At 43.4% G+C, this 23891-nt stretch overlaps 1 protein-coding gene and 1 pseudogene across 1 annotated transcript; both read left to right on the top strand.

Annotated features, from left to right (window-relative positions):
- Positions 1-15: 15 nt before the first annotated feature.
- Sco1 (synthesis of cytochrome C oxidase 1) lies at positions 16-11299 on the top strand. The gene is made up of 6 exons (XM_021176989.3): positions 16-287; positions 1147-1237; positions 3116-3313; positions 3887-3979; positions 4652-4767; positions 9682-11299. Exons 1-6 carry the CDS (start codon positions 66-68, stop codon positions 9814-9816), a joined length of 855 nt encoding a protein of 284 aa, XP_021032648.1. The 5' UTR covers positions 16-65; the 3' UTR covers positions 9817-11299.
- A 5455-nt stretch (positions 11300-16754) lies between these two features.
- On the top strand, positions 16755-18317 carry LOC110305703 (prefoldin subunit 3 pseudogene; annotated as a pseudogene).
- The last annotated feature ends 5574 nt before the right edge of the window (positions 18318-23891 follow it).

Raw genomic sequence — 23891 nt, 5'->3', positions numbered from 1 at the left:
GGCGGAAGCGGAAGCTCGAGCGGAAATGGAGAGGCGGCCCAAAGGAGGCGCGGTCTCCTAAACTCATGGCGGCACTTGTACGGGCCGCAGTGGTGAGGTCGCAGTGTCGCCAGCTCTGGCGTCTGTTCCCTCGCGGCCATGGGCTCAGGGATGTGGCGGAGAGGCCGAGACCGGAGGAGGCGTGCTACTGCCTGCGGAGCAGAGCCTTCAGCGCTGGGCCGCCACCGCCCGGAGCCGGTCCGGAGCCCAAGGGCGGTCAAGCCGGGTCTCACCGCCCGAAGCCTGGGGTGAGTGTCCGCATGGAGCCTTTCTGGGCTCGGCGCTCTCTGCAGCCTTCCATCTCTGCATCCTGCAAGGTCACATCTCAGGAACTTCCTGGCGTGAAAGGGCCATGGAATCCCTTCCTTGCTTCCTGGTCAGCGATAGTTCCAACTTTGACAGAACTGTTTCCTGGTCCCAGCCTTTACAGAATTTGAGAACCTACTCTCCCTCCGCGCGGTTACAACTCGGGCTTTTGTTCCAGGAAAAAAAAAATCAGTTCTGGACTTTAAAGAGTACAGAGAAATAACACAATGTTAGTTTTCAGGAAGCCCCCACTTTTAGGTTTCTTTTGATGTCATTTTGGAAGCCAGTTGGGTAACCTACCCAGATGTATTTTTATCCTCAGTATCAGCATAAGCCAGTCATCAGTCACTTTTTTTGTTTGTTGAGACCAGGTGTCTTATATCTTAGATTGACCTAGAACTCGATATGTAGCCAAGAATGACTTTTGAGCTTGATCCCCCTCCCAGGATGCTTAAGATTATAGATGTGCAACGCCACACCCACTTTTATACAGTGCTTGGCATGGAACCCATGGCCTTGGGACATGACAATCAAGCACTCAACCAATTAAGTGAGCTTCATTCCCCCGCCCCCCCAGCCCTTAATTGGTTTGTAAATTAACTTGGGCATTTTTTTTTAAACTTGGAAACGGGTGCTTTTGCAGTAGATATAACCATTATTTATCCCCAAATAACCTGAAGCATTCGGTGTATGCAACTGGTTTGTGTGTATGTACTTGCTGTGAAAATGAAGGTAACAAATACAGCTCAGTTAAGTGTTTGCATCTTACTTGTTTTATTGTTTCAATCTCTGCCCCAGTAGCCTGTTTCTTGGAAGTCTTTAGCTCTCACCTTTGCCATTGGAGGCTCTTTATTGGCTGGAATGAAGTACTTCAAGAAAGAAAAGATAGAAAGTAAGTGGTTACCCTCTGGAGTATTTTTTTTCTTTTTAATTATTGTACATGCGTGTGCATGCAGATGATGTGTGCACGCCACGGTGGGGGCCAGAGAACTTTTTGGGAGTTGGTGCTAGTATTCTTCCATGGTGGGTTTCTAGGGTTGAGCTTGGGTAATCAGGCTTTTCTATCAAGCACTTCTATCTACTTGGCTATTGGCCAACCCTGTCCTTAAACCTTTTGATTTAAAATAATTCAAGGATTTCCCTAGATACTGTTTTCCAGGTCAGAGGGCAGGGCAGGCAGGGGTCTGTGTGGGCCTGAAGAAATCTTGATTGTGGGATCTGAGAAGACTTCCTAGGGTTCAGGCATGTAGAGCGGTGTGGGTAGGAACTGCAAACGACTTGGGGTGGTAGCTTTGGGCAAGCCCAGGCTGTCTGTGGTGGAGGGGAAGCCAGAAACTGCTATGAAATACCGTTGTGAAATGTTGAAGGCACTCTAATTGAGGTTGATACTGTATTGCTTTTGTAATAAAAGCATCAATTCAGACCCATTCCTTGTTCCTGGTTGTCTCTTCAGCTTCTGCAGATTACAAGTTTCTCAGGCCTCACCTGACTTGGCCGGCCTTGACAACTTTGAAAACCACAGGCCAGTTATTTAGTAAATTGTTCCTCAGCCTGTACTATCCTGATCTTCTCTCGGGACGTTGTTGAGGTCCTGCAGCCTTTGACAGGGTTGTCACAGAAATGGTACCACATGTAGTGGGGTGCATCAAGATTTTTCCTTGTCCCATTATTGGTGATGTTGCATCATCTAAGACATCTCAGCCTTCCCATATGAATTGTATGTTTTATCGTGCGTGCTTGTGTGTACTGTTCTCATCCCTCTGGGTTTATTCACTTGCCATATATTCAGGGATTGTGATCTGTTCTCTTTCTTTTAATACTCAAAGTAGCTCTCGGGAGCTTGTGATAGTTGTTTTGTTTCTTTGTTTTTATTGTTAAGTTGGCACAACCTAGAGTCACGCGGGAAGGGTCTCAGTGAGGGTCTCTAGATCAGGCTGGCCTGTGGATATATGTGCATGGCCTTGGGGATTCTTTTGATTGCCCTAACTGATGTGGGAAGATCCAGCCTGAAAGTGGCAGGCAGCCCTACTTCCTGGTTTGGGTCCTGTAGTTTCTAAGTGTAGGGAAAGCTTGCTAAAGACTATGCATGCATAGGTTATTTCTCCTCTAGACTGCAGATGTGATGTGACTAGTGCTGCAGGCTCCTCCCACTGTGAGTTCGTCACAGATGGGCCATTACCAGGAATTGTAAGCTAAAGTAAACCCTTTCTCATCTAAGTTTCTTTTTGACAGAATATTTTATCACAGCATCAGAAATGAAACCAGAAGAATTTGTTGTTAGTTTCAGTAGCCTTTGGGTTTTTCTTCTATCACTGGCCCTACTGGTGCTGTGTTTCAGCTCATTTCAGCATTTCTCACCAGGACCTCCGATTGCCTTAGCACTACAGAGAGCATTTCTGTCCTCTCCACTGTCATCCCTGTTTGTTTGTTTGTTTGTTTAATCTTTATAAAACTAAGGTCCCATCACTACTGCCTTTCCTTATTTAGCTGCCTCTGGCACACTCAGCCTCAAGGCTCTCTCCCTCACACTGAACAGCTTAGGACTGGATTGTTCTAGGTAAACACTTTTTTCCACTTAAATTACAGTGTTTGCATGTGTAATAGCATTCAGTTTTCTTCTTTTATGCTTATTTTTCTGAGATTTCTTCTGTATTTTCTTTCCCATCCGACTCGACCCCACATGCAACTGTTTCTAGTATTACGCTGACTGTGTCACATATTTCAGTGACTCTGGTTACAGTGACTTGTTTTGTTGGTGTTTCTCTTTTAGAGCTGGAGAAACAACGGCATCGCAGCATTGGGAAGCCTTTACTAGGGGGGCCATTTTCCCTTACAACTCACAATGGGGAGCCCAAAACCGACAAGGACTACCTGGGTCAATGGGTATTGATTTATTTTGGCTTCACTCATTGCCCTGATATCTGTCCAGAAGAACTAGAAAAAATGATTGAAGTTGTGGAGGAGATAGGTAAGAGACCAATCATGATTTGCACTGCTGATTTACTAGTCCTGGTTCCACAGTCTCTAGTGTCTGGTAATGTTTTCATTGTTCATGTTCCATGTTCAGCTTGCTCTGACTCTAGGGCCCTTGCTAGGGAGCCAAGAACGGCATCGTGCTTCCATCTCCTTTTACTAGAATGTTCTCATTGTTTTTCCTGATGACACTGATGGTTAGATTAGGAAATCTGGAGTGGTCGATAATATTTAATTAGTGTCAATTAAAAGCAATCTGAAGGGAGCATACCTCTTTATTCAGTCTTTATTGATATTGTACCATGTCCTTGATATGGCAGGGACAACTGCAGAGACTGGCTTGCAGTAGGAAGTTAGATGACAATGAAAGGTGATCCTGAGTAACAGCATTTACTTATCAAAGTGTGTGATAGCACGTCTGTCTGCCTCCTCCTCCTCCACTCCAGATCATCTAATCTGGCCTCTGTGCCCCCCTGACATTTTGCTGTAGAACTGTTTTCCCCAGGTATTGCTGGATCTCTGTCTTTTCCCTTATGGTGACTATTGACTAATTGGACCTTTCTTTCAGACAGTATTCCATCCCTGCCAAATTTAACTCCACTTTTCATCACCATTGACCCAGAAAGGGACACAAAAGAAGCCATTGCGACTTATGTGAAAGGTGTGTTTTTCTGATAATTTACATACTCACCTCTTAACAGTTTACAGTAGCAAACCAACCGAGACTTAACAGTGCTTCCTAAAGTAGACAGGTGGTATTGCCAGTTGTTTTGAAGGGTGATAAAACAGTGAGGCTCAGTCACAGTTCAGTTTGTTGATACGCGAGAAGCAGGTTTCTCCATTTGTGGTGCTCTGGTCTTTACTTGTATCACAGGAGCGAATGGCACTTGAGCCCTGTATGACCTAAGCTAAGTGGGGGTAAGGGTGTGTTGCTTCTCACTGTGTCTTGCCATGCTTTTTGTTTGAATGGAGAAACATACTTCAGTAGTGTATGCAGTGGGAGATTAAAGATGGATTTTGGAGCATAAACAAATTTTGACCTCAGGCTTTGTTTTTGTTTGTTTATTTAATTACTGATTTATTGAGGGTGGGTTTAACTGTACTATTGGCTGTCCTGGAACTCACTATAGACTAGGCTATCTTGAACTCACAGAGACCCACCTGCCTCTGTCTCCAGACTGCTGGGATTAAAAATGTGAACCAGCCTCTTCTTAGGCATTTTAAAAGACTTTCAAGATTATGTAAATTCTAAAAAACATAACAGCACATACATTCTATGACTGATTTACCCATAGCCATTAGGTTTTGCTTACTGTCTTGTTTTTATATTTAGAATTTTCTCCCAAATTGGTTGGTTTGACTGGCACAAAAGAAGAGATTGATGGAGTGGCCAGAGCATACAGGGTGTATTACAGCCCTGGCCCGAAGGATGAGGATGAAGACTACATAGTAAGTAAATGCTCAGCTTTGAATGCCTGGCCTGGCCCGGCATCCCAGGTCTCACAAATTTTACCTGCCTGCCTGGCCTCTGAGATAAAGGCTAAAGAGATGGCTCACTGATTAAGGCACTTGATGCTCCTCCAGAGGAGCTGGGTGCAGTTCCCAGCACCCACCTTACAGCTCACAATCAGCTGTAACTCTAGTTCCAGGGAATCTGATGTCCTCTTCTGGACTCTACAGGCGCCAGGCACAAATGTGGGACATGTACAGACATGTAAGAAGCACTCAAACACATGAGACAAAAATACCTTTTAAAAAGAAGAAAGAAAACTAGGGCTATTGTAAATTCCTTGAGAATTTTGGATAATTTGGAAATCTAGTAGGCACATATATTTGAAAGATGACTGCTTATTGTTTAATTTACATTTACTCTTCTTATAATTTGCCTGACCTCCTTCCCTAGTTATATACAGTTACGTGGTGTCCGTTCTGCTTCAGGGTTAGTTTATGAGCATCCTGTTTTTCTCCCTGTGTCTTTGATGAAGGGGGAAAAAGTGCTTCTTTTCAAACTTGTAAGTTGTAAGCCTTAGGGAATCATATTTTATTGAAAAGCAAGAGAGAAAATTACAGACTGTCTGCAAGCTTTACTGGCTTTGGACTTAGTTCAGTTTAACATGAGGTTCAACAGTGAGAGTTAGACTGCCTGCCCAATTTACCCTTGTGGTTCTTCCATTAAGGATCTGTTTCCTTGGTAGTCATTGTTGTCTGGGAGGTCCTGAGCAGCTGGACCCGTTTCTCATTGGTGGTTTTGTGGTGTGCACAAGGCTGACTCTTCTTCTCAACCCAGTTGTTTGTTTCTTAGCACAGCCAGAATTGACATGGTGCTACAGCAGCAATTCTTAGCCTGTGGGTTGCTATCCCTTTGTAGGTTGACCAACCCTTTCACAGGGGTCACTTAAGACAATTGAAAACTGTAAATACCTATATTATGATTCATAAGAGTAGCAGAATTACAGATAGGAAGTAGCAACAAAGGTAGTTTTATGGTTGGGGTCACTACAACATGAGGAACTGTATCAGAGGGTCTCAACATTAGGAAGGTTGAGAACCACTGTACAGTAGTCTCATTATTGATTTTTTTTCTGTTGTCATACTCTGGGTTTTCTATAATGTCAGTTAACTAAAATGATTAATAATAAGATTTCCTTGTAACTATAAAAGTGGTTGGTGTGGGGGAGATGTGTAGAGCACTGAGATATTTATTTGCCAGCTCCCTGTGGCCTGTCCCTAGAGCGGTATGCAGAGTGTTTGTTTTCTCCACTGACTGCTGTGGTTTGCACGTTTTTCTTGTCCTGCATTTGTGTACGTGTTGGCTAGGATGGCTGATACAGGAGCTCCCAGCCTCTGCCCGTCTCCGCTTCCTTGTACTGTACACACAGGCGTGTGTGGCTGTGCTTGCCTTTTACCTGGGTTCAGGTGATGCGAATGCTTGTGCTTTACAGCAAGCACTGGGACACTAGGCTTCAGTCACTCTATAGCCCTTTGAGCTTGTAGCCTCTTGTGTACCCCTGTGTACCCTCTGACAAAAATAAAAATGGGCTCTTGACCATGTCTCATGTCCAACATGGTATCATATTTTCCAGACCCAATGCCTCATAGCATTGGGAAAACTTGGGATTCATGGAAGAAAGGGAAAAGAGAAAAATGAAATATTTTTCCCTGAAGCCCTGTTTGAGAGAAGTAGTCAGGCTCTCCTGTGGCTGTGTCTTGCTACATCTGCAAGTGTGAGAAGTAGAAGTAAGTGACTGTCATGCACAGGCTGGAGCCTTTGAGTCCATTAGCAGACCAAGCACATACTAGGCCTTGAAAGTTGTACTTGTGATGCAGTTAATCTGAAGTGTAGTTGACGTTTTTGTCTTAAAGATTAAAGTACAGATATACAAATCTTATGGAGGCTTCCTTGACCTCCTAGCAGGCATCTTAGACCCTGTTTTCCCACATATTGCTCTGATGCCCGAAGACTGCTCTTACTTCATTGCTGTACATTTGCTAAATCAGCCAACAGGGGGAGATACACTAAGACTTCTTAGAGTTTTTCTTAAGTGATTCCTTATATCTTGAGGCCATGAATAGATGGAAATATCTGTTAAGATTTAAGGACTAGTAAGAGGGCAGAGCTTAAAGATTAACCTTGAGGTATAATGGGATGATATTTCATAATCTTACACAAAAGTGATAAAAGTAGCATCTTTAGACATTATATATAAATTGAGCATAAAAACTTAACAAGTAAAGCTAAATTTGCATGTTATACACATAGTTATTACATGCATAAGCACACATTACTATTATATAAATGTTAGCTAGAAAATAGTTTGGGTAGAATAGAAATAGTTTTTAAATCTAAATGAAGACCATCAACTTCATAACAAAAATGTGGATTATTTAATGATATATCTCTTTTTAACCCTGTTAAGTTTAGCTAGGATTGGAAAGTTTAAAAATACTGTTGTCAGTCTAGGAAAAGTGGGAAGTGTGTTGTTGGAGTGAACTTGGTCTGTGCACTGTCAGTGGGAATGGATCAGCTAAGTTCTCTTTGGAAGACAATGTATGTGAGGTTACCTTTGCCTTGTTGGCACTGTTGCTGTCGGGAAGTTAGCTTACAGGTGAATCTTACAGCATTGTTGGTAAAAACTAAGGATTGAAACCCAAGCAACCCTTTTTGAAGAGTGACTTTATCTGTCGTGATGTAGAACAGTGTTTTGTGTTACTTGACAAGGGTCTGTCATAAAGTCTTAAGTTGTGTGACGGTAGTAGGTAGTGTGGGTATAATGCATAGTAAATACAAACAAGAATAAAGTAGGGACCAGTGACAGTGGTTCCATGGGAGAAGAACCAAGGGATTCTGGGAGTCCAGAAGATTAGTACACATGCAATATCTTTGAAGGCAGCTATAAGGTATATTTAAGAAACATGAATTGCCGCCTCTGTAGTTGAATTGGAAATAGTGGCAACATGGTGATAAGAAAAGGATGCATACTTTGAAATTAGACAGGTGCTAAATCTTAATGTTAGATCAGGCATTTTGCAGTGTATGTAACTTCCCCTCTCCAGCCTGTCTGTACTTTATAGAGGACTCCTGTCTCAGGATGAAATGAAGTGAGGGGCTTGGAGACAGCTCAGTGGGTAACAGTGCTGTTGCACTGAGTTCAAATTCCCAGCAACCACACAAAAAAAACAGGCATGGTCATGTGCTCTTGAAACTCCACACTATTGGACTGCTAGAGGAGGTTTGCTGAGGCTACCAACCTAAGTCCAGGTTTACTGAGAGACCTTGTCTCAAGTGAATCAAGCAGAGACTGACAAAAGAAGACACCCAACATTGCCTTCTGTCCTCTGTGCATGCATGTGTGTGCTCATACCTACATGTGCACATATACCACACACTAAGGGAATAGGATGTGTAAATTGCTAGTTTGTTTTTCTTTACTACAAACTATTAGAATTTGTAGAATTCTCTATTAGAACAGTGTTCATTGTTCCAATGATAACCATGTTAAGTATTGAAAAGTGATCACACAGAAGCTTGACAAGGACAGAGAATGTCTTTTACTATATACTAGTTGGTAATTTATATTAAGAACTCTCAGAAGTAAGTCCAACATACTCCCTATTCTTTAAAGAGGAAAGTGTCTACAGGAAAAGGGAAAGGGGACCTATGTTGTATGTGTATATGAAATCATCAAAAATTCTCTTAAGAAAGGAACCAGTGAAGAAAGAAGGTATATGCTACAAAGAAAGGCTTGAGGGGAAAGCCAGAGTTTTAATTCTGATTCTGTGAAGTGTGAGGAGAAATTCCAGGCCCTGCCTGGCTCCTGCATTAAATTCTCCACATGAAGTCACCAGCTGTCTGAGCTCTTGGTGGCATTCTTTTCTGATGGCAGGAGAGTGGCTCTTTCCATTTGCTCTCTCCTTATGAATGTGTGTATATAAAAAGGTTACAGCCTCACAGCCATATAATGTGGGTTGGGGTATATTCAGGGGTGTTTCCTCTTTGGTATGTGTGATGACATACTTATCTTTCTATCTTGCCAAACAAGCCTCCAACAAATTCCAAGGACTTAGGATGGCAGATCTACTCTTAAAATATTACAGAAATGAATATCCAAAGACTGGTCTGAACTTACGTTGGAACTGAGACATGTTAAGAGGAAATTAATGGGAAAATTGATGATGGGTTGAAGAGGCTCCTAAAGAGCAGCCTTTGTGGTTGGTGGGGAGTGGACAAGCAGTTTGCTTCAGAGCACAAGCTCAGAATAGCAAATGCAAGTTTCCCAGGGCAGAAAAACATCCTACAGTTTTTGTTGGGATCTCAAATATCAGATAAATCACTACTAGGGTTTATATCACATTTGTCAGCTAGTGGTTGGTTTTCTGGCTTCTCATAAAGTGTGTCAAGCAGAGTGTAGGCAGGTCTAAGCATGAGGGCGGGCACCTAGGCACTCACTGACCGACCATTGCTTCGACTCCTGTGTGACAAGTATGAGTGGAGAAGGGATCAGATGAGAGACTCCCAGTCAGAAGTGGAAAGTGTTTCAAAATAGTGTTGCTGTTCCACAGCATAGGCTACTTAGAAGGCTAGTGGGAGGTGCATTCTTCTCTCAGAGACTGTACAGTGGGTATGTAAAGAGCAGTACCAAAAGCATCCCAGGCTGGACCCAGCAGCAGCCATTTCTAGACCATGGCTGTGCATGCACTGGAGGTGGTGCAGGCCCAGTTTGTAGACCGTGCATTGGTGACTGGCCTCTGCTGTGGTTACTTACATACTGGTGCTAACTTCTCTTACCCTGCAACATCTTTCTCCTCAGTAAAATAAGATTGTAATCTTTATTCACACATTCCTTTCCCCCTTCTGCTTTACAGGTGGATCATACAATAATAATGTACTTGATTGGACCAGATGGAGAATTTCTTGATTATTTTGGACAAAACAAGAAGAAGGCAGAAATAGCTGGCTCAATTGCTGCACACATGAGGTCATACATGAAGAAGAGGTAGCCAGAGCCGCATCACCAGATGCAGGATTGGCTTGCTGAAGAGGAAGCTTTGTCTCCCAGAGGAACCTCTGTATAATGTAACATACAACATGGACTTCATACCCTGAGAACATCATTCTACATGAGATGTTAGCCTGGGGCTCAGCCAACCCAGTCTGCCAGGAAACTACCATGAGTCTAAAGGGCCAGGGTGGTCAGAACCAGTGGAGAACAGGCGTCCAGAACCATCAGAGAGGCACACAGTGCCCATCTGTAGGAATGGCACTCTTGGAGTAGTGTTGCTTCCTTGCCGGTGTCTTCTTGCTCAGGCATGTGGGGCCAAATTCTACAGGAAAGTGTCACTTCTGTAATGCTCTTGCTGTTTCAACTTGTGTGCTCAGCATAGGCGTTCAAGTCCTCTGTATATTTGAGAGTAGAAGCTCAGCTTCTTTGAAAAGAATGTCACCATCAGGTCTGCCTCTCCGTCCCACAGTAGGTGCTGCTTTGGGCTGGAGGAGAAAGCTTAGTGTTTGCACATAACTGTTGGTTCAATCTCCACCTTTTTATTTTTAATTTTTTGTTTTTTGAGGCAGGGTTTCTCTGTGTGGCCCTGGCTATCCTGGAACTCACTCTGTAGACCAGGCTGGCCTGGAACTCAGAAATCCGCCTGCCTCTGCCTCCCCAGTGCTGGGATTAAAGGCATGCACCACCACTGCCCGGCTTTTTTTTTTTTTTTTTTAAATCCTTTTTATTTTTTTAATAGCTAAGTGATTTGACTGGTTTTCAGTGGTAGACCAAGTGGAAATGAGAATATTTATCATGTCTATGATCTGGTAATTTTTATGTACCAGATTACACAATGTATGAAATAAAAGATGTGGTCAGTCCAGCAACTTGGACAAGCATGGCTTTGCTTCTGTGAAGAATGGGTGCCTAGCACACCATGGTAGGGGCAGAGGCCACAGACTGAAGTGCTTGTTAAAATGCAGATTCACAGGCCAGGAACTGGCCTCTTGAGTCAGAGTGGGATACAGAGACCTAGGTCTCCAGGGGCAAGTGACTGAGATCTGAGGACCTGAGTCCACACCTGGGTCATCTGTTCCATAGAGAAGTAACAAGCATAACCACTCTTAAAGGTGTCAGCAGCTACTCCAGGAAATGTCATCCAGCTGGGTGTGGTGGGCACACTGTTAGTGCCAGCACTCGGGAGGCAGAGGCAGGGGCTTCTTCAAGTTTGAGGCTAGCCTGGTCTAATAGAGAGTCTTGGGCCAACCAGGCTACCTAATAAGACCCTGTCTCCAAAAAAAAAGAGAGAGTAAGAAAGACAATGCCTGCTGAGTAATGAATCTTGGCTTTGTTTCTGAATTAAACTTCCCTGATACCTGGGTTTGGCTATCTCCTTTTCAACCTGAACCTTTCTAGTGAATCCAAAGATGCTACAAATCAGCCTTGCTGGAAACCATTCTTCCCAAACAAGCAATAAAGGCTTATTTTCTGATTTTTAACTTCTTGGTACTTATATGAAGCCTAATGAAAATACTCCTATCACCATGAAAGAACACCTGTAAATGTTATAGGCCAAATCATGTCATTTACAATTTATATATTCAAGTCCTGGATCAGTCACTTCAGAATGTGACTGAATGTGGAAAGAAGGAAGGCATTTATTTATTTGTTTGTTTGTTTTTAAGTTTTTGAGGCAGGGTTTCTCTGTAATCCTGGCTGTCCTAGAACTTGTAAGGACCAGGCTGGCCTTGAACTGAGATCCACTTGCCACTGCCTCTGGGTATTTGGTGGTGGGACTAAAGGCATGCACCACCACCACACAGCTGGAGAGTAAGGCTTTAAAGAGGTAATTAAGTTTAAATGAAGCTGTTAGGTTTTCTCTTCCTTAAAGCAGTAATACTGATATCCTTAAAAGGGTAGGAAATTAGAACACAGGAGAACAGGCAGAAGCACAGTTGTCCGTCCCTGGCCTCAGAAGAAACCAACTCCTGACACCCCCATCATTGATTGCCAGTCTCTAGAACTTAAGAAAACAATTATTTTCTGTTAAATCGGTCAGCTGCAGTGAACCAGTACAGTCCATTCCTTAGTTGTGAGCCACCATGGGGTTGCTGAGAATTGAACTCAGAACTGCTGAAAGAGCAGTCAGTGTCCTTAACCACTGAGCAATCTCTCCAGCCACCCTGGTTAGAGACATTTAAGACATTAAGTAGCCATTTAATGTCTTTATCTCAGGGTTCTACATTGGTCACTCCATATCATACTGTAACTGTGTGTATACTGCACTAAGGTCAAGGAAGAAGCAAGTGTAGTAGGGTTCAGTGTAAACCAGAACAAAGGCAACAACCTGCTTGTTAGGGTTTTTCTTTGTAAAACCAGGATGGCATTGGGAAGACATCAGATGGTGGGAGCACAGACCAGAAGTGCACAGCTCCAGCGGGACTTGGTGTGATTGGTTTCAATTGAAGCAGACACAAAGCCCCTTCCAGAGTGAGATGCCTTGAGCTAGGTAGTGGCTTACATACCTGGAAGTGTAGGATGTATCCTGCCACTGTCTACAATCTACACCTCAAACCACATCAGAAGAATTCCTGAGTGGCCTTGAAAGAGCATGTCTGGGGTGTAAGACTTCAGCTCTTAGCAATGTGCTCTAGCTTAGCACAGTAGCAAGGGCAGGCTACCCCAGGCGAGAGAGCGACAAAGAGACTGAAGAAGGCAGAGCTCTCAGGAAAGTTTAACAAACCCAAAGGGAAGAGAATGCTTTATTACTTATTGCAAACATCACCACCCATAATTTCCATAATTTCCCTACTAGTTCTATGCAAGAGTCATCATTAATGGGTATCATTCTGAGACAAAATTCCATTGCTTTAATTTTTACTATTGATCACTAGTAATGCCATGTTTTCCATCTATAATTTACTTGTTATTATTCTTTTGCAAACTATGCACTTATGTTCTTGGGCGTTTCCTGAAGTTATTCATATGTAATTTCTTTCTGGACTCATAATCATTTCTCATCCATTGGTGTTAGTATTTATGTTTTTGATGAAGCCTAGTGATGACTGTATTCTGCCTTTGCTGTCATGTCATAACTGCATTTCTGGGTATTATGGTTGTAAGAAACAGAGGCTCACCCGTTGAAGCTCTAGAGAAAGAAGATGGGAAGAACTAAAATTGTGTAGACTGGACCTAAAACCGGATGCTCAAGAACGCCAGAGGCCAGAGCATTTTCCCCCAAATTCAGGTTCACAGCACAGCAGTGTGGGAGAAAATTAGGCTGTCTATACATTTAAATTTTTAGACAGTGTAAACATATATAACTATGCAAAAGTATATACATCCTGTTTATAAAGTATAAACTGATACCATGTTATAGTTTACATTTGCAATGTGCACCAACATTTTATTAACTTTTCAACAAACCCAAGAGGACCTACATGGGCCCTTCCTCCCAGCACCACTACAATGGCGGACCTGATTCTGTGATGGTAGGACAACTTCAAGACCATCACAAGACCTCAGTGCCCAGCAGCAGCAGAGGGGAAGGCTCTCTTTCTTACTCTGCCTGGGCTCTTCAATTTGCATCATCCTCACATGGAAAATGGATAATGAGCTGCCAACTGCAGACCCACCCAGGAATACTTCAGATGGCTGGACTGTAAGAGTAGTGTTTCCAGCCCATTCCACAAAAAGGAATTTAAATGGGAACAAGGGTCATTGGAGTGGTCTCACTGTTAGGCTGACACTGACCAGCTGTTCTTCCATGAGACTCCCCAAAGGCCTATGAGCAAACTCACTGCCTCTCAATGCCATGACAGCTTTGGTTGCTGTCCTCTAGGGTGGACTGGAGGTCTCTGGAGCCTTTGATTCTCTATGCCGTGAAATGGGAATGGAAGACCCTGCATATGGGCCCTGACTCTGACTATTCTCTTCCCTTTGGGTTTGTTAAGCTTTGCTGAGATCTCTGCCTTCTTCAGGGGAAGTGTTGCTTGCTGAGTGCCAGCCTTACTCTAGATTCAGAGAAAGACTTTGTCTCAAGGAAATAAAGCAGAAGAGAGAGAGCAGGACAACAGTGTCGTCCTCTGGTCTTTACATGTTTACATGGGGATACACATCTTCAGACACACACACACCACATACAAAAAGAAATTGCTAGGAAAAGTGGTCAAGTCTAAGGAAGATAGTTGATCTCTTGTGTTGACTTCAATCCCTTTGTAGTTTCTTCCAACATTATGGTGCCAAGAGAGATTGTGGTGATAAGAGCAGGATCAGGTATCTGCTGTGATTCACTGGTAATATCCCCCTGCAGGGGTTGTAGGAGTAGCCATCTTGATCTAATTCCCACCAGCCATGAAAATGAGCTGCTGGGTTCGCTGTTGCCCTGTGTGCTTGGTTGCTGTTGACTGGAGAGAGGCACAATATGCTGGGTTCTTCATGCACAACCTGGGAAGACCCTGGAAGAAATGCCTTTGGTGACAGGTTGCCATGTCACCCCAGAGAATGTAATCTATTGTGACAGGCAACACTTCCCCTCAGCATACCTACAGACTTGTGTCTCTTATGCTCATTAAGTGACAGAGTGACAGGCTAGAGATGGGGGGTTATAGTTATTAGTTTACCCCCCTCCCTGCCTTTTAATTTTACATAGAACGAAACTAAGGTCAAGTTAGTAAGTTTAAACTTTACCAGGGCGATTTGTTTCTCCCATAATCCAAGGCTATTCTCAGTGTTGAGGCACTGAGGTAGCTACTTGCACCAAGCACAGAGCAAGGACCAGGACCTCACCACAGCCCATCCCCCCCTGTGCAGCACTCCTGCTGAGTCACAGCTTCCCCATCAATTAAGTGGGGATATGGCCACCTGCTCTGCCTATTCCCTGGGATTGAGGCAAGGCTCAAATAAGATCAGGAACAAATGAGTGAAGCATTGGTAACACACGCACAAGAGTACTAGCGCATTTGACATACGAAAGTTCCAAGAATAGAAAAAAACACGAGAGAAAGGAAAAGGGATGTGAAGATGAGAATACGAGTGGCCAGCAGATACAAGACATCCAACTTCACAAGGAAGCAGCACCTGATACCTCGACAATACAGTTGCCTAAGCAAAGCTCCAACAATAACAACAATCACACGAACACAGAAGGTGGAAGCCGCACGGTGTCCCAACTCTAGCAGACAGACTCACAGGCAACTAAGGACTGTTGAGGGAGGGAGAACTGATTTCTCCCCAGAAGAGCCCCTTAGTTGGTTACCCAATGCAAAGTGAAACCATGTACACACAAGCAACACCAAATGGACTCAGCAGGTTGTGTGTGTGTGTATACATACACACATTTATATATGTAACAGTAATAAGATGTCATCAATTTGAGATAGAGTGAGGATGGGCATGAGAGAGGCTTATGGAGGAAATAGAAGTGAGTAAAGTGACATAGTTGGATTTTAATTAAAATTTAAAATTTTAAGTAACAATCTTTAAAAAAATAGAAAAGAAAATACACTGAATATTTTATTGTATTTTGTCATTTGTGGTTTTACTATGCCAATTTTGTTTGCTATCAATCTTTTAAGATAGTCATGATGCTGATTTTAAATTTTCTCTCTTTCTGGCTTCCCTCACCCTGTAGGAAAAGTTCTTGAGGTTATGGGGTTATTGACGTTCCAACCAGCCCAGCACCCCACAGGTAAACCTGAGCAAAGGGGTCCCCAAGCTCTTCATGCTCCCTCCCTTTCAGGAACCCTCTATGGGGGATTTGCCACCTCAACCTACTCAAGGCCCTAAATATGGGCCTGTCTTTTAGAATAAAATGTGTGATTGTTTTCTTAAAAAAAAAAAAAACAATGTAGATGTTTTGAGACAGGGTCTCTCTACATAGCCCTGGCAGTCCTGGAACTCACTATGTAGGACTAGGCTGGCCTGAAACTCACATAGAGCTACCTGCGTCTGCCTCCTGAGTGTTGGGATTAAAAATGTGCACCACCATGCTTAGCCTTGGTCTCAGGACCCAAGGTAATGCTAGTGAACTGTAGGACGGAGGGGGCTGAGTTAGACCCCTCCTTAGAATCTAAGGACACCAGGGAATCTCCTGTAGGAGGTTGCATGAGCCGGTGATTTGTAAAGATGTAGCTTTCTCCCTAGGTTTTTATCTGGATCCCCCACCTTCCCTCCTCACCATCAGGAGATTTCCTGAGTGCCAGTGACCCAGCAGACTGGAAGAAGGCATATGATCTGGCTGTTAAACCATAACTTTTAGCTCCTTTCCCAGATGAGTGAAAGGGAGGGAGAAGTGGGAGAAAGGGGAGAAGCTAGTGGCTGGAACTAAACCTGAGAAACCAACGAAAGGTCTCAGCACAAGGAGGAGATGGAGTCTGGTCCTTTTCCCGTCTCTGATTCAGGACAGACTGGTGAGGCCCCTAGGCCAGAGCAGCAGCTCTTTCAGAACATCCCTATGGTGAATCTTTCTGCTCTGAGTGTCAAGATGGCAGAGGGTAAGAAGGAGTTCACTCAGGTTTTCCTTAGTGTTTGTTTCTTCACATTTGGACCTAACGTTGTTTAATCTGATGTGTGTGGGCAGGCATGCTTCCCATTTCCCTTTTCCCGAATGGAGCGCTGCTTATCGGAGTCCATTTTGGACCTGAGATATTGCTGCCTTCGTTATCAGCTGTCCGTTTGTGTTCTACAGATGTCTCCAGAGCTTCTGTCTGAACTTTCTGTCATGTCCCTTTGTCCTCGTGCACAGTATGACTCCATTATGTGTGGACTGTGGTATAGTTTCTTTGCTTCATTTTTTTATATTATTTTTTAAGATTTATTTATTATATGTAAGTACACTGTAGCTGTCTTCAGACACTCCAGAAGAGGGCGTCAGATCTCATTACGGATGGTTGTGAGCCACCATGTGGTTGCTGGGAATTGAACTCAGGAACTCTGGAAGAGCAGTCGGTGCTCTTAACCTCTGAGCCTTTTCTGAAGGTGGCGGCGGCTAAGGACCGATGTGGCCTAGAAACTGCTGCTGGAAACGGGCGGCGGCTCCACTTAGGGATTCCTGAAGCAGTGTTTGTGGAAGATGTAGATTCTTTCATGAAGCAGCCTGGGAATGAGACTGCAGATACAGTGTTAAAGAAGCTGGACGAACAATACCAGAAGTATAAGTTTATGGAACTCAACCTTGCTCAAAAAAAAAGGAGGCTGAAAGGTCAGATTCCTGAAATTAAACAGACTTTGGAAATTCTGAACTACATGCAGAAGAAAAAAGAGTCTACCAATTCAATGGAGACCAGATTCTTACTGGCAGATAACCTGTACTGCAAAGCTTCAGTTCCTCCTACTGATAAAGTATGCCTATGGTTGGGGGCTAATGTAATGCTTGAATATGATATTGATGAAGCTCAGGCCTTGTTGGAAAAAAATTATCAACTGCCACAAAGAATCTTGATTCTCTTGAAGAAGACCTTGACTTTCTTCGAGATCAGTTTACTACCACAGAAGTCAATATGGCCAGGGTTTATAATTGGGACATAAAACGAAGAAACAAAGATGATTCTACCAAGAATAAAGCATAACACTGGCAATTGAAAATGTGATTCAGGTTTTCAAACATGTTAAAAAAGCCAAGGTTTAAAGATTGATCTAATTTTCACTGATCTTTTTTTTCACAGCAAGATTAAAATTTAAAAACACCGTTTTATTTATTTATGAAAACAAATTTACTTTCAAATAGTTTATGAAATTAACAGTATTTTTTTCATATTTCCCTAAAATGTAATGCTGCTTTTGTTTTATTTTATCTGTTATAAGACAACTCCTAACTGAAATGGCCAAGAACTGTGAGGAATGCTATGGAAGCTGCTGAATACTTGGCACCAGAGCAGTTTTCTTTTTCTTTATTGATTGATATTACTCTCACTGGATATGGTAAACCTTTTAGAGGCAGGAAAGACATACAGTTCCAATATTTGTAAGCTTGTTCTTTAGTACTTGAAGGGCATTATCATCTTTTGTTGCTGTTTTGTTCTGTAAATGGGGTTTCATGTATTTCTGCCTAACCAGTAGCTTTTATAATACTCTGAACTTTTCAGAAAATTGTTATTTGCTTTCCTACACAGTATGAGGGCTATTGACATACAAAACACTTTGATCCCAAGTAAGTATAGTGTGTCTGCAATGACAGTATAAGGGAGACTTGATCAATGCGAGAGAGTACTACCCATTCAAAACTGTAAGCTAAGGTAATTTTATATTATGTAACAGTTTTCTAAGGCATCTCGAACAGTAACATAAATATAAATCTGCATTATTTGAAAAGAGTTGTAAGCTTTTTTATTCATGATAAAATTTACATAGGACAGATATAATCTCTGGAAAGCCATTGGTACTGACTGTGGTAAAAGTACTTGGTGAAACAGATTCTGGTAAAAACACATGCATGTTATTCCATCTCTGTGTAGTAAAAAGTATACTTGTACAATGTTTTGTACTTGTATTTCATGTTATTAAAACAGTGATGTTCAACATGTAAAAAAAAAATAAAAACCTCTGAGCCATCTCTCTAGGCCTGCTTCATCTTTACTTATTTGTTGATTTTTATACGACAGGGTCTCAGAATGTACACCTGGTGACTTGGAAGGAACTACTCACTACATAGAGCAGACTGGCCTCCGACTCACAGAGACACAGAGATCCTATCTCTGCCTGTCGAGCACTGGGATCAAAGGCAAGCAGTGCCATATCAGGTTGTGGAGTGTGTTGTCATCATTGGAATGGCATTCCTGTGGCTTGTCTCTTTTCTGTTTTGTTTGTTGTTTATCATTCATGTCTGAAATTCAGTATTGACTTTTGGGCTCCAGGGGAGAAAATTTGTTGGTTTGTTTTTTTCTTGGGGTTTCAAATCTTGCCATACTAGCCTGGGGATGGCTGGAGTCTTTATGGTATAGAGTTATTCCCCTGTAGCAGCCCTTGTAGGTTGCACACACCTGTTCACTTGTTCAGTTCTTTTCTTTAATTTGTTTATATCCATTGCTCTGGGTCTTCTCTTCCCTGTGGAGTGCTGTCATTGAACTGGATCGTGCAAGCATTGCCCTCTCCACTGCTCCTCGGGTGTGTTTTCTAAGGTTTATTATCCTTCAAACCCACGTTATACTTCAAATTAAGAGCTGTTTCAGGATTACTATCTCTGCAATCATGAGCAAGGCAACTTACTAGAAAAGAGCATTTAATTAGGGGCCTGTTTATACTTTCAGAGGGTGAGTGCATGGGCATCGGCATCGTGAACAGATAGATACACGCCACCAGGTAGGCATTCATGGTGCTGGAGCAGTAGCTGAGAGCTTAGTTCTGATCTGAAGGCAGAAGACAAATAGAGACTAGCCTGGTGTGGACCTTTGAAACCTCAAAGCCCACTCCCAGTGGCTCCTCCAATAAAGCCACACCTCCAGTCCTTCTCAAACAGTTCCTCTAATTGGGAACCAAGCATCCAAACATGTAAGCCAGTGGGGAGCCATTCCCGTTCAAACCACCACAAGAACTATGGTTTACATTTTAACTGGCACCCTCCACCTCAGCGACCTTTCTTCCTGAGTTCTGCTGTCACAGTGCCATTTATTCTCCAGATCATGTCTTCCTGATGACACCTTTGATCTCTTTTCTCCATGCTTGCCTATTGTTGGGGGCGGGGAGAGACTGATATCTTCCTCCTGTGGCACTACCTACCTTTCACTGTTATTAGTGAATCTCCTGGCAAGGCCTTATCTCTTTGCAAGTTCCTTGTCATAGAACTCCTTTTCTCCTGCTCCATTAGAGCAGTTGTTTTCAACCTTGCTAGTGCCTCGACCCGGTAATATGGTTTTGTTGTGGTGACCTCCAACCGTAAAAAACCACAAAACCATTTGTGTTGCAACTTCATAACTGTAATTTTGCTACAATGATTTGCTAAGTAAATACTTGCTATGCGCTGATATTCGACCTTCCCCCAAAGGGGCTGCGACCCACAGGTTGAGAACCACTGCTGCGCATGCTCATCCACGTCCGGCAGGGTACGCCATGCTTCCAGCCACAAGGGTCCCATCAATCATCTCAGTCCAATGCAGACTTGTGACAGTAGCTGTCATCTCCTCTGAGCCAGCTAAATGTCTCAAACCAGATGAACACCCTCCCTTCCAGTCTTTTCCTTCTGTTCTACCAGAGTGTGACATTTTGTCCTTATGTGGTCACTTTTCAACACCAGCGCTGTCTCGGACAGATTAAGAGTTGACATTTCCCAGAAGCTGCTTCTGGTTAATCTCGCAGGTATCCCAGCTTGTGGCATAATCTCCGAATCATCTAGTTAATGAGGCGCTTCAGAGCCTGGCTTCGTCCTTCTCCTTCTAGCCTGGTATTGGCTGGCTGCAAACCCATGCTGGCTTCTTTTCCTTCCCCGTGCTTCGGCTTCCTCTTCAACAATCCAAGCTCCTACTCGTGCCCCTCGAATAGTGTTTATATAAAAGTGCACCAACTGTGCTTGCAAAATCTTCAGAGCAGTGCCCAAAAGAGACTGAAAATGCTAGTAATTTTTACTCGTGTATTCATAGTTAGTACTAATAATAGGTTACACAACGGAATGAAGATGTATTTTATTCCATCGGCAGAATAGAGAGCCTTTTTAAGACTGTGTTTTAAATGTATTAATTTTTAAAATAGGTAACACATACACCAGTTCAGAAGTATAAAAAGGCAAACCATGTCTCTCCTCCATCTCTTCAGCCACGTACTTCTCCTTCCAAAGGAAAGGGGAATCCTGAGGCTGTAGAAGCCGCTTACTGACTGGTGATGATTTTCACTGGGCTACAGTTTCCTGGGGTCTATTTTTTTCTATATCCCTGCAAGTTCCCTCTTTTTGTCTTTTTCGGTACTGCTGTTCCCCACAAAAGACCTTCCCCAAACCTCCTCTTCACTAATTCTAGTTTTGCCCCTCACTGATACCTGGTGGGATATGTTCTAACACCTCAGGGGAATGCCTAAAGCCACAGATACTGCCCAATCTGATACAAGGTACATTTTCTCCTATGTGTACATACCAGTGATCAGTGGGATTTATAAACTTGGCATAAGCAGACATCAATAGCAATAAGAATAAAGTCAAGTCATAGCAATAAACTGTAATAGTGACTTGTGTGGCTGTAGCCTCTGTCTTTTGAAAGTCCAGGCAAGATCAGGTGATGTAACAGGCCTTAAGCACAGGAGGCTGAGGCAGGAGGGTGGTAAGTTGGAAGCCGGATTGAACTACATAGAGAGCTCCTGTTTCAAAAGGGTGGGTGGGTGGGGAGTCAGCCAAACACTGTAATAATATTTTCAGACAGTGGTCTACTTAGATTAACAGAAAGTATGGTGAGTGGGGGGTGGGAGTGGGTTAATGCCACCCACCATCTTGTCCTATACAATTAGGGTTAATGTCTTAGCTTCTTTCCACCCCTAGAGATAAAGACCTCCTTGAAGATAGAGGTATTTCTCTCCTCGGGTCTTCCCCCTTGCACTGTTTAGTTCTATGCCTTATGTGTAAATCATGCTCATGTATGTTTCCATCACTCAAAAATGGGTTTAAAAATCAGATGGGGGCTGGAAAGATGGCTCAGTGGTTAAGAGCACCGACTGCTCTGCCAAAGGTCCTGAGTTCAAATCCCAGCAACCACATGGTGGCTTACAACCATCCATAACAAGATCTGACACCCTCTTCTGGAATGTCTGAAGACAGCTACAGTGTACTTACATGTAATAAATAAATTTTTAAAAAACCACTGAGCCATCTCTCCAGCCCTGGTCCTTTTCTTTAGAAGATGCATAATGAAGAGAAAAATTTCCTGTCTGCTTCTACTTATTTGCAAATACACAGCAAAATGGCAGAAAGGGAGAAAGAGAAGATGAAGAGAAGAAGAGAGGAAGAGGAAAAGGAGGGGGAGGAGGAGGGAGAAGAGGAGGAGGGGAAGAAGAAAGAGCGACAGAAGAACCGAGCAGACTGGCTGAGCACTGTGTTGCTTTGCACAACACACTGTGATGCTTTGAACTTATCTGTACATGGAAAACCGTTTCAGTAATAGAAACAAAACAGGAAAACCATGCGTTGCTGACTTGAGCTGAAGGAAGAGCTTTGGCCTCTCTTTGCTTGAATTCCTTCCTGGCTCAGGGTCCCTGTGTTTCGTCTCAGAAACAGGGAATGGTTTGGGACTAGAATAATGGAGTCCCTCATTTCCTGTGACACCAAATTCTCCTCACCGTGGGACATGGGGAAGGCACTTGATCCAGGAGGCATGTGCTCACTGTGATCCAGGAGGCTGACTTCATGCTCTGGCACACAGTGGTCCTGGGAATGCTGCTTCGTGGCTGGGAGCCCCAGCATCCACATTGTGGGTACAGACATCAAACAAGAGGCAGATAGCCAGGGAGGAAGCAGCTAGGCCTCACAGGGCGGGTGGGGAGCACCTGGCCTCCTGGCCCTGCCTGCATTCCTGAGACACAGTCCATTTTTTTCCAGCTCCTGAGGGATAAATGAAGCCCTAGGCTCCGGCTGTGGGGATTAGCTCTGCCTGTGTGATGGCTCAAAGAACAAGGGTCCCTCTGTTCCCCAGAGACGGCTAATAATATACTACATGTCATCTGTCCCCTGTTTATCAGAGGGAGAATTCCATGGCTAAAGAGCATCCAGTTTGCCTCTGAAAGCTGCCTCTTCGGGTGACAAGAAAATTCTGAGATTTTTCTCTTTAGATAGACACCTTAAAATATATTATCTGGCTGGGCGTGGTGGCACACGCCTTTAATCCTAGCACTTGGGAGGCAGAGACAGACAGATTTCTGAGTTCAAGGCCAGTCTGGTCTACAGAGTGAGTTCCAGGACAGCCAGGGCTACACAGAGAAACCCTGTCTCAAAACAAAACAAAACAAAACATAACAAAACAAAACAAATATATATATATATATATATATATATATATATATATATATATATATATAATCTGATCTCTTTCCTTGTCTGCAATTGAGTAAACACACATTTAGAATAACCCACTTAAGCTTACCCCTTAGGAAGGTAGTCCTATCATACTGCATTCAAGTGAAGGAAATAGCTTCCATTTGACAAACCTTGGGGTACCGAACACCCACAGTGTGCCAAATACTTGAATACCCTACAGGGATGCACCTAACTAGTCCACAAGATACATATACCACTCTCATTTGGCAGATGAGGGTCCCTGAAGCACAACATCCCATCCTACGGTTTAGGGAGAAGGTAACTAGTGTAGATCTTAATCCCAGCCCCACATTCTTTCTGTAGCAAGCCATGCCCACCACTACTTTGGGCACATCTTCCCCTTTCTTCAGATGAATTCCCAAAGGACCAGCCTCTTGGTTCCTTATACACACTCTTTACACTGCTTTTCTGGTCATAGTCATTGCTGCCACCCATGTTCCTCAGAACTTCTGAAGAGCTGTCCTCTGTCTCCAATGCTGCTCTCTTCACAGTCCCTGGAACCTTCCTCTTTCTCCCACCTTCAAATCCTTACATGTAAAGAAGGGTACTTAGCAAGTGACTTTTTGGATCCCTCAATGGGGCGCCTTTGACTCCACCGTGCTTTCTGCTAGGCTTGGATCTACTTGAATCTACTTGATAGCCACAGAGGAGTCTGATGGCGAGAAGAAAGGATAGCTGACTTTAGAAAATTAGTAGGTACAAGGAACCTGCGCCGAGTATTTCTCTTCTGAGTCCTGGGCATGTGAATGGCTTCTGTTACACAGTCCACGGATGGCTATGTAGGACAAGCGCTTCCCAACAAGAACTGCTGATGAAGAAGAAGCTGGAGGCACCCATCTCTCCACCTGTGTATGCTTAAAGTCAAAGACACAGCCACAGCCGTTGGCATTGTCCTGGGGGGGGGGTCTGTTGACATCTGTTCCCTTGGCGATGCTTAGATGACCCATGTCTCTTTTGCCCATGCACATCTTCACAGGATCTGAACAGAAGAGACTATGGAAGCTTGAGACAATGTGCCACTGGGCAAGAAACTCAGAGCCAGGAGACTATACTCTTCCAGGTGATGGGTGGACACGTCAGGACGAATG

This window comes from Mus caroli, unplaced genomic scaffold (assembly GCF_978045245.1).
Source record: "Mus caroli unplaced genomic scaffold, Mus_caroli_1 scaffold_13, whole genome shotgun sequence".
Classification (NCBI taxonomy): Eukaryota; Metazoa; Chordata; class Mammalia; order Rodentia; family Muridae; genus Mus; species Mus caroli.
Note: the sequence above shows the minus strand (reverse complement) of the source record. Positions and strands in the feature narration are given on the sequence as shown.

Bases quoted from the DNA above. Each gene is read 5' to 3' on its own strand.
- Sco1 (XM_021176989.3), top strand. From the start codon at position 66: ATGGCGGCACTTGTACGGGCCGCAGTGGTGAGGTCGCAGTGTCGCCAG. The intron at 3,314-3,886 runs GTAAGAGACCAA...CCTTTCTTTCAG, and splicing joins TGAAGTTGTGGAGGAGATAG to ACAGTATTCCATCCCTGCCA. The intron at 4,768-9,681 runs GTAAGTAAATGC...TCTGCTTTACAG, and splicing joins ATGAGGATGAAGACTACATA to GTGGATCATACAATAATAAT.